Source organism: Dromiciops gliroides, chromosome 4, assembly GCF_019393635.1.
Source record: "Dromiciops gliroides isolate mDroGli1 chromosome 4, mDroGli1.pri, whole genome shotgun sequence".
Classification (NCBI taxonomy): Eukaryota; Metazoa; Chordata; class Mammalia; order Microbiotheria; family Microbiotheriidae; genus Dromiciops; species Dromiciops gliroides.
Genome location: NC_057864.1, coordinates 382,238,993 through 382,249,898, shown reverse-complemented (window position 1 = coordinate 382,249,898; position 10,906 = coordinate 382,238,993). Strand labels below are relative to the sequence as shown.

Genomic DNA, 10,906 nt, shown 5'->3' with positions numbered 1-10,906 from the left:
GTTCATATAAGCCTCCTAATGTTTTTCTGAATTTCCCATATTTATCATCCCTTAGTACATTATAAGATTCCATTCCATTTATACATCATCACTTTTCAGACATTTCCTAATTGATGTGCACCCATTTTATTCTTCACTACCATAAAAGCAGTAAAAGATGCTGTTATCCCCATTTTTTACATGTGAGGAAACTGAGGCAAACAAGGTGAAGTGATTTTCCTAGTGTCCCATAGCTGGTAAGTGTCTGAGCCCAGATTTGGACTCAGGAAGATGAGTCTTCCAGACCCTAGGCCCAGTATTTTATCCATTGTACCACCTAGCTAAAATAGGCATATTATACTTCTGGTCAAGGGTTATCTTTTTTGATTTTTAAAAATATGATTCCAATAATTGTTTGTGTTAGTGGTGTGTTGGAAATGCTAGTTGATTGGGTGTTAGGAAGTGGGTTTGACTTGAGATACTGCTGTTATGAATCTTTTGGTGTTCATACTTGGACATTTGTTTCTAACTTTGTCTTTCTTGGGACATATGCATGATAGGGGGATTTCTTTGCATAATTTTAAATTGATTTAAGATCATATATTTAGAGATGTGATACCCCTTAGAGAATATTTAGTCTGACCCTCCCATTTTATGGATGGGATTAAGTGAGGTTGAGAGAGGTGAAGTAATTTATCCAAGGTCACCAAGGTAGTAAGTAGTTGAGCTGAAATTCCAACCCAGGTTTGCTGACCTAGATACAGAGCTTATTCCACATCTCAGTCTGAGTCTCCCAAAGTTTGATTCAGGCTCTCCTTTTAGGGAATCTCACATATGTGGTTGTAATTTCCTTGTATGTAGTTAAATTGCTGCCTAAAAGATATGTTCAAGTTGAATATATGAACTTATCTACTTTGTAGATTTTTATGTAAGATATTCTTTTATTTTTATTATTTTTGAGGGGCAATGAGGGCTAAATGACTTGCCCAGGGTCACACAGCTAGTAAGTGTCAAGTGTCTGAGGCCAGATTTGAACTCAGGTACTCCTGAATTCAGGGTTGGTGCTTTATCCACTGCATGCCACTTAGCTGCTCCTATGTAGGATATTCTTAGAGCAGAATATGGGGGCGGCTAGGTGGCGCAGTGGATAAAGCACCGGCCCTGGATTCAGGAGTACCTGAGTTCAAATCTGGCCTCAGACACTTGACACTTACTAGCTGTGTGACCCTGGGCAAGTCACTTAACCCCAATTGCCCCGTAAAAAAATAAAAAAATAAAAAAGCAGAATACAAGTGACTCTCAATACCTTTTTAGCCATATATTGCTCTATAACTGTACACAAGCCCTCTGCTCCCTTTATGTTGGCTTCCTCATTAACTGTCCCCTGAATATATCTTACTCATTCTTGCCCTAAATCCTTGCTCAAGCTTAACCATAACAACTCACATTTATACAGTGCTATAAGTACTTTACAAAACACATCATCCAAGCCTCAGAATAACCCTCTGAGCCAGGAATTTGCAAGCATTATTACCCACATTACCCAGGCTAAGGAAATGAGCCTCAGAGATGTTAAGTGACTTGCCCTAAATATTAGAACTAAGAAGGGGCAGAGCTGGGTTTGGAACTCAGGTTCCTTGAAATGGAATTAAGGGCTCCTTTGTGTTATACCATCTAGTTTTCCTGCTGTTCTCTCCTTCAAGTGCTTTTCCTTCCCCATATTTCCTCATTCAAATCCTGTATCTCCTTCAAGGACCAAGACAAGTCTTCTTAGAGCCCTCACTGACATCATCTTTCTCTGAAATCTTGTAGCACTTTATGTTCTGTACTACTCTTGTGGTACTTGATCATTTACATCTATACACTGCTGATTAATTTTTTTTTCATATTTCCTCAACTGATTACGAGCTCCTTGAGAGTAGGGACTAGCTTATATTTCTTTGTATATCCTCTCAAATGCATAGTCAGTCATAAGTGTTCAATAAATATTTGTTGAATGATTTGATGTTCTTTTGATAAGTACAGTTTTGTTTTAAGAGAACATTTTTTATTTGTTTGTTTTTAGTTTTCAAGGATATGGATTTGGGAAGTATTCACAAAAGGCATTGAACTCTGCTGTTCTTATTTCTTCCTTTTCTTTCCTCTGGGGTTTTTTATCATGGCCATCTTTTTTGAAAGGGTCATGGACAGTTGGACATTGATAGAAAGAAGGAAGCCATCAGACCCTAGGAGTTCTAACATCTACAGGCTCCATATATATGCAAATTTCTTAACAAATTTCAAACAATGTAACAGTAACACAGCCCAGTTTCCCAGGGTAGGGGAGGCACAGAAGACCATTGTTCAAGTTTAGCAGGGGGTATGACCTAATCCCTGCTTCCTTCTGTCCCCATGTCCGTGCCCTTTCCTCTTGCTGCCCCCCCCCCCATGCTTAAGTCCCCATCAGCTATATGGGATAAAGTCTCTTATTAGTTGAATGCCCACCACTTCCAGTTCAGGCTATGAAATTGGCGGTGTGTGTGTGTGTGTGTGTGTGTGTGTGTGACAGAGAGAGAGAGAGAGAGAGAGAGAGAGAGAGAAGGAGGGAGACAGAATTAGAGAATTGGAAGAAGGGAGGAAGGGGGTTTGAGAGCTGAAAAATAGGCAGAAATGAGTGGAGAAAGAGACAGCTAGAAAGTTTTGTAATAGAATTCATTTAAAGGCAAAAAAGGTTATGAATCTCAAGATTTTAGTATATATAAAATTTAAATAAAGGCTAAGAGGAATCTTTTCAGCAAATTTCTCTGATAAAGGTCTTATTCCCAAAATATATTAGGAAGTGATTCAAATTTATAAGAATAAGAGTCATTCCCCAATTGCTAAATTCTCTAAGGATATGGATGGGTAGTTTTTAAGAGGAAAAAACACCAGGTTATTTATAGTCAAATTTTTAAAAAGCTCAAAATGATTACTAATTAGAAACATGTAAATTAAAGCAGTTCTGAGATTCCATCTCATACCCATCATCAATTGGCAAAGATGACAAAAAATGGAAAATGATAAATGTTGGAAGGATGTAGGAAAACAGACACATTGAGGTGCTACTGGTGAGTCTGTGAATGGGTCTAATAATTTCTTTTAAATTTTTATATAGCATTTTATTTTTGCTAATTACATGTAAAGACGACATTCATTTAAAAAATTTTGAGTTCGAAATTTTCTATCTCCCCCTCCCCTAAAAAGTTAAGAATTTAAACTAGATTATATATGTGCAATCATGTAAAACATTCCATAGTAGTCATGTTGTGAAAGAAGAAATTGATATAATCATTGTGGAAAGCAATTGGGAATTATACACAAAAGTTACTAAATAGTACATGTTCTTTGACCCAGCTATACCACTGCGAGATCTAGACCCCAAAGAGATAAAAGTATTTATAGCAACTCTTTTTTTGTGGTGATGGAAAAACCCCCACACACATACAAAAGACCCCCAAACCCTAGAAGCTAAATGGATGTCTATCAACTGAAGAATGGCTCTATGAATTGTGATGTATGTGATTGGAGTATTATTGTGCTGAAAGAAATGAGGAAATACATGATTTCAAAGAGATGTGGAAAGCTTCAAATTTATACTGTGATATCAATATTATAAAAATAAGTTGTTTTGAAGACTTTTATAAACTGATGGTGAATGAAATGAGCAGAACCAGGAGAACAAATTATACACTAACAATACTATAAAAATGAACAGCTTAGAAAGCTGTCATGGCTATGATCAACACAGTGACTATAATTTCAGAGAACTGATGATGAAACATGCTATCTCCCTCCCGACAGAGAAGTGATAGTTTTAGGGGGCAGAAATGAGAAATATCTATTTTTGTATGCAACTGATGAGGGAATTTGTTTTGCTTGACTACACATACTTTTTACAAGGAATTTGTTTTCAATTCTCTGCTTTTGATAAAGTGGGAGGTTATTGCATTGGTTGAGTTCTCAACAGTTTTTCTTTTTTTTAAATCTTTTAAAAAATTTTTATTTTTTGGGTTTTTTTGTGTTTTTTTTTGTGGGTTTGTGTGTGTGTGTGTGTGTGGGGGGGCAATGAGGGTTAAGTGATTTGCCCAGGGTCACACAGCTAGTAAGTGTCAAGTGTCTGAGGCTGGATTTGAACTCAGGTCCTCCTGAATCCAGGTCCCATGCTTTATCTACTGTACCACCTCCTTGCCCCCATTAAGTTTTTCTGTCCTTGTATAAATTGTTTTCCTGGTTCTGTTCACTTCACTCTGTGTCAGGTCACACTAGACAGGATTCTCAGAAATCATCTCTTTGGTAATTTTATATAGTGCACACACACACCACAATTTATTCAGCCATTTGCCAATTGTCTAAGAGAAAGAAAATCTACGTCATCCACCCTTTTGGATGCTGATTTAGAATAATTTTTTCTCCCCTCCCCCTTTCAATATCTCTTTATTTTGCTTGTGACCATTCTCTTTCTGGGATTATGCTTTTCCTTGAAACCCCTCCCCCTTCTCCTTGTTTCCCTGTTGAGTTTGATGTACATCAATGTGTTGCATATCAACACAAACACAAAATACATGTTTGTATGTTCACCTATCCTTTGTCCATTTCAGATAAGAGTTAGGGTCATCTGATACTCATTCCTCTCACACTTCAAATTTAACCTTAGGCACTTACTATGTGATCTAAGGCAAATAAATCACTTAACCTCATTTTGCTTCAGTAACAGCACCTACCTCCCAGGGTTGCTGTGATAATCCAATGAGATAATATTTGCAAAGTGCTAAAGATAGTGCCTGGCACATAGTAGGTGCTTAATAAATGCTTATTATATATTCTCTCATACACCCCAGTTGTTAGAAGTAGCAAGTTCTGAAGGAATACTTGTTTCTTCTATTGTTAGAATAGTAGCATTATGGGGGCAGCTAGGTGGCACAGTGGATAAAGCACCGGCCCTGGATTCAGGAGTACCTGAGTTCAAATCCAGCCTCAGACACTTGACACTTACTAGCTGTGTGACCCTGGGCAAGTCACTTAACCCCCATTGCCCTGCAAAAAAAAAAATCTTATTAAAAAAAAGAATAGCAGCATTACATACAGTTCCTTCCAATTGCTCAAGTATGTTTACCTTTATAGGTTAATAGGTCTTCTGGACTCTTGTATTTGTATTTCAAAGTTCCTATTTGGCTCTAGTATTTTCATCTGAAATTCTCGAGAGTCTTTTATTCCATTAAAGAGCTATTTTCCCCGCTATGGGATTATATTCAATTTTGAAGGGCAACATTCTTGCTTGTAAACCCATGTCCTTTGCCTTTTGGAATATTGTATTCTAAGATCATCCCTTATTTTTAGTAATATAGTAACAAGTCTTATGTAATCTCAACTCTAGTTTTTCAGTATTTGGACACTTATACAAATACTTTCAGTATCTGAATACTTATAGTATTTTTTCTTTGAAAATGGTAGCTCTGGATTTTGGCTATGATATTCTTGGGACATATCCTTTTGGGATTCCTTTCAGGAGGTGATGGGGCTCTTCCTAAAGTGATGAGTTCTAATATATCTGGGGAATTTTCATTTATTTCTTGAAACACTGTGTCAAAAAAGATTTTGGGGGGTCCAATAATTCTTAAATTATACTTCTTTGATCTGTTTTTTAAAGCCAGTTATTTTTATATCAAATACCTTATATTTTCTTCCATATTTTCAACCTTTTTTTTTTTTAGTGAGGCAATTGGGGTTAAGTGACTTGCCCAGGGTCACACAGCTAGTAAGTGTTAAGTGTCTGAGGCCGGATTTGAACTCAGGTACTCCTGACTCCAGGGCTGGTGCTCTATCCACTGCGCCACCTAGCTGCCCCCAACCTTTTGATTTTGATATATTTCTTGCTATCAATTTCTTGGGCAAGGTTTAGCATTTTTTCTTCTAAGCTGTTCATTCTTCTCTTTTTACCCTCTCTAAAACTTTAAAATTTTACATCTTGCTTCATTTATCTAGGTTTCCATGAAGTCCTTATGGAAAATATAGTCCTCAGAAAAGATCCTACCCTGAAGCTTTTTTAGGGGAGTCCTTCACTCTTGCTGACTCTGGCTATAGAGCACTGTACACACATGTCCCAACTCTGGGCATTCTGGGAGACTATCCTGCACTGATTCTGGCTTTGGTAGAAGGGCCCCCTTTCATGTTGCTTCCGGCTGGCTTTTTATGTAGTTCTGGGGTGGAAGAAGCCACTTATAATTACTCATTGAGGTTTTTTTTTTTTATAGGTTGTCTTTTTCCTTTATTGGTTTTTTGTTTGTCTGAGGTCAGATTTGAATTCAGGTGCTCCTGAATCCAGGGCCGGTGCTTTATCAACTGCACCACTCAGCTGCCCTATTCATTGAGTTTTTTGATCATTAAGCCTGGTGTGAGCTTCGGAGTTTTGCTGGAGTAGGTACATGTGTGCAGGGTGGTTTGGCCCCACATCAGGCAGTCATCTTGGCAGCAAGTCCCCTATGCCCAAGCTTCTTAAACTGTGGGTCACAACCCCATATGGAGTCACGTAACTGAATGTGGGGGTTGTGAAAAATTTGGCCAACAGTAAAAGGTTATGTGTACCTATTTTATATACCTATATACCTGGGTTGTGTAAAAATTTCTCAAATAGGTCACAAGTAAAAAAAGTTTAATAAGCCCTGCCCTATACCACTTTTTGAAAGCAAATAGTGGGCAGTAATACATGAAGCTACTTATTCCAATCACATGTAACTCTCCATTGGGTTTTGAGTAACTATCAACTTGAATTCTTCTGAAATCAAGGTGTGCAATGAATTGTATATCTCATATTGTTTGGATATAAAAAAATGGAAGACTTTCTCAACAAATCTTGACTCAAAAATGCTGAAGTTTTAGTTATGCCAACATGCAGTAGGCTCTGTGATGTACTGGAAAGTACACTGAACTTTGAGTAAAAATAGACTTGGGTTCAGTTCCTGGCTCTGATACTTCCTAGCTATGTGACCACAAGCAAGTCATTTAAACTCTCTCAAACATCCATTTTCTCACATGCAAAATAGGAACAGTAGTACTTGCACTAGGTACCTAACAGTGTTATTGTTAGGAAGGCACTTTATAAATTTTAGAGTCTCACACAAATGTTTGCTACTATTTCTCATGAATCTACAAATGGATTATCTGTAGTAGCTTGGCAACTTTTTCTCCTAGACCCACCTGAGTCCTAGGCTGAAGACAGTAGAAATGAACTAAACTAAGGAAAGGAAGTGTGCCGCTGATAAAGGGGTTGAGTGTATTGTGTTATCTAGTGCCTCAAAGAGTACTTTAGGTGAAAGAGAAATTATTGTTATTATTATTTATTATTATTATTTTGCAGAACAATGAGGGTTAAGTGACTTGCCCAGGGTCACACAGCTACTAAGTGTCAAGCGTCTGAGATCAGATTTGAACTCAGGTCCTCTTGAATCCAAGGCCAGTGCTTTGGCCTAGAAGAGAAATTATTTTAAAACAATAATTCTTCTCCTCCTCATTAACGTGAATAATCAGGGATGAAATAACTTCATACTGTGTTATCTGATTCTAAATGACATCCTTGTCATTCTTGTCTCCCTTCAAGGACTAACTCAGAGGCCATGCCTTCCATGAAGCTTTTTTTGGATTCCCTGCTGGCTAGAATCCCTCCCTTTTCAAACTTCTCAGGCTATTCTGTTTCAAATCCTTCTATGTGTCCACTGACTTCTAACTTGTATTAGTTATGAGTGTACTTATCTTGTCTCTCTACCCCAAAGATGATAAATTCTTCAAAGGAAAGGCTGTGTCATTTATCTCCACTGTTCAGCGCAGTGCCTTGCATGTAGTAGATACTTGATAAGTTTCTCGAAGACATCATCAAGTGTAAGTATGATTGGGCAGGAAGTAGGCCATCTACAGGCTCAGGGTGATGGATAACAGATGGACAGACCAAGTGCTCCAATGTGTGCCCACAAAATACTGAAATAACAAAATGAGGGAGTTCTCTGGATGGATCCCTCTATAGTGCCTTTATGGGAAGGCAATGATAAGAACTGCACAGGTTAGAAAGTGTGTAGGGGTTGTCATTTGTACTAGTAGAAAAGATTACTATACCAATAAAGTCTTGAATCTATCATCATACCTATGATAAATTAAAATGAATATTTAAAAATCAGTGGGAATCCAAGGCTTAGATTATAAAGTCTTTCTTCCAATGCAATGAAATGACTATTTTTTTCTATTATTGAGAAAAGATCCAGACTCAGAAAGTATGTGTCTTTGAGGCAGAAGAAACCAAATTAAACTGGAATCATCAGTGTAGGCAGGGGAGAAACACCATGCAGAAACTAAAGTAAGGACCACTGAATCTTTATTCATGTTACATTTTGCATGTTGGGCAAATTGCACGTGTCTAATGCCAACGAAGGCCTGACTGAATGGATGTAATTATTACTAACACACTGCCTATTTGAAGCAACTGCTATTTTCAGTGACATTAATGCAATAGGAAACCTCAAACTAGAGTTTGCTTGGGTTGTTTTCCTTTCAAGTTTACATGAAGACTTCTCAATAGATCATTACAATCAACTTTAAGGTTAAAAACATTATCCATTATCTTAGAATATACTGTTTCTTCTAATGGCTTTGTGCAACAAGAAATAGAAATGGAATGTGTGTTCTTCCCAGGTTAAATAAAACAACAGTTACATACATTTATACTTTTTTTTAAAGAGTTAAGAAATATCATTTGTGAAATTGGTTCTGAATAAAGAAGCCTTCAATACACAATGAATGAAGTGAATTTAAAAATTAAGAGTATCCTTCCATTCTGCTTACATAAAAATACATTTATCACTTTGGAGGGGGAGGCCCCTGTCTTCTTTCCTAGAACTTCTTCAGCGGTGCTGCAGTCTGTTGGAAGGGGGTAGCGGGGAGAGAGGGATGTTCACTGGAGAGAGAGTCCAATTCTTCATGCTGGACTTCATTCTCATTCTGATTTAGGTCTCTCTTTACTTTCCTCCATACCTAGAAACATAGGCAAAAAGGTTTTGTCTTTTTTTTTTTCTGAGCATTAAGATAAATTAAGAGTTCGGGAATAAGGATTGGGAGGCAGTATGTTATGGTGAAAAGAACACTGGTTTAGGATCTTGGTTTTGCCATTTACTACCTGTGTGACCCTGGGCAAGTCACTTCACACTCTGAGCCTCAATCTCTTCATCTGCCAAAAAAGGATAGTATCTGTCCTCTTTACCTCACAAGGTCGCTGTGAAGATCATATCAAATGATGTACACTGTAAGCCAGAAAGTCCCATCTCAGTATGAGCTATTGTTCTCTCTCTCTCAATTCTTTTTCTCCATTTTTTTCTTCTATTTAAGGAGGGAAAGGAAAGCCATCTGCTGTGCTGATGTCAGTAGTTCTCCCAAAATTAACTCAGTGACCTCCCTCCCCACCCTTTTCTTGAATCAGGCAGGGCGGCACATCCCGTGGCACACCCTGCCTCTTACTGCTTCAGGGAGGGGGAACCCCTCAAGCTGACTCTTGAGCAAGGAAGTGTTTGCAGAAATGCAAAACAGATTGCCTGGTAGCAATGGGAGACACATCTCAATGGCTTTATTTTATTGTCCCTACCCAGGGAAAGTCTTTGGACTTAAGGAAAATTCCAAATATTGCTCTTTTTTCTCAGAGAAGCCATTGTCTTCCTAAATTGCTGTTCTCTACACAAGCGCACTCTTTTAAACCAGTGCCCCTTCTCTGACACAAGACCGGTAGAATTAGTAGCCTTCCTCCTGGGGGACATGTCTGCAACTCCCCAGACTCACCACCTGTGGTCCGTGTTGAAAGGAGTTTGAATTGGGGAATAGGTTTAATTGTCCTGGCCATAAAACTGTTCAAATTATTCACATGCTTGTTCTTGAGCAATGAATTAGTGTTACAATCTGGCAAGTGCTCCCTAATGGTCCTTTCCTTTTCTCCTAGGTCCTCTGGTGCCAAACATCTCACAGGCTGTTGAAAAAACAACCACCCCCCAACAAAAAGCAAAAGCAAAACCCCAGAAAACTTTCTTTTGCAGGTTTCTGAGGCAGCTGTGTAGAGAAGTTCCTAATAGATCATAGACTTAGAATTGGAAAGGACCTTAGAGGAAACCGAGTCTAACACCTTCATTTTGCAGATGAGGAAATCAGTTTCATAGGTGTGAAATGACAGGCTCTCTAGGTCTCAGAGGTACAAGTGGCAGCACACCAGACTCCAAAATCAGCACTCTAAGTTCAGCCAGGACTTGCATCTTCCCATTCCCAATCTAGCATTCCTTCTGTTGCCTAAGAGTCCTGGGGTGGGGATGGGGGCTTGGGAGGTGGGTGCAGGGAGCAGGAAAGGAGATATGAAGTAATACACATTATGGAAAGAAGGCAAGGCTGGGGATGTTGAGAAAGAGTAACTAAATTCTCCTTCCAGATGGAACATAAAGATAGGGTTTAAATCACGAAGGGGATCAAGAATGCCATATTCATTGCCTTTTTTTTTTCTCCCCTGTAGTGGTAGGGTTAGGGCAGCATGAGTAGTATGTCAACACTGGGCTGGGTGTGAGAGGAAGGAAATTCTTTTATGTTTATTGGTGGTTGTTTTTTTTTCCTTGTACTGCTAAGGCCCTGCAGATAGCTAACTCTTCACACCTTCACCAGAAGGCTTATTCGAAAGCCTATCAAGTAGAACATCCAGATGGAGGGAGGAGTGAGGATCTTCATGTAAGATCCCATTTTGAGGTGAAAAATACCGTAGATATTGCCAGAACTTTAAATATAGTGATGGGTGTGCCCAATTCATGAGGCAGCCATGGGCAAAAGTTGAAAAAAACACACAACAAAGATTCTACTCCAAAACAGCACCCTTGATTCGGGGGATTGCTCCCAAGCCAAGCTT

The 10,906-nt window shown here is 38.5% G+C and overlaps 1 protein-coding gene across 2 annotated transcripts in view; it reads right to left on the bottom strand.

The window, feature by feature from the left end:
- Positions 1 to 8,339: 8,339 nt before the first annotated feature.
- The window catches only part of AIG1 (androgen induced 1), a 327,250-nt gene continuing 324,683 nt past the window's right edge, over positions 8,340 to 10,906 (bottom strand). For both annotated transcript variants that reach the window (XM_044004057.1, XM_044004058.1), the window contains one exon: positions 8,340 to 9,012. In XM_044004057.1, coding sequence (XP_043859992.1) covers positions 8,975 to 9,012 — 38 coding nt within the window. In that variant the 3' untranslated portion in view covers positions 8,340 to 8,974. The remainder of the gene's footprint in view (positions 9,013 to 10,906) is intronic.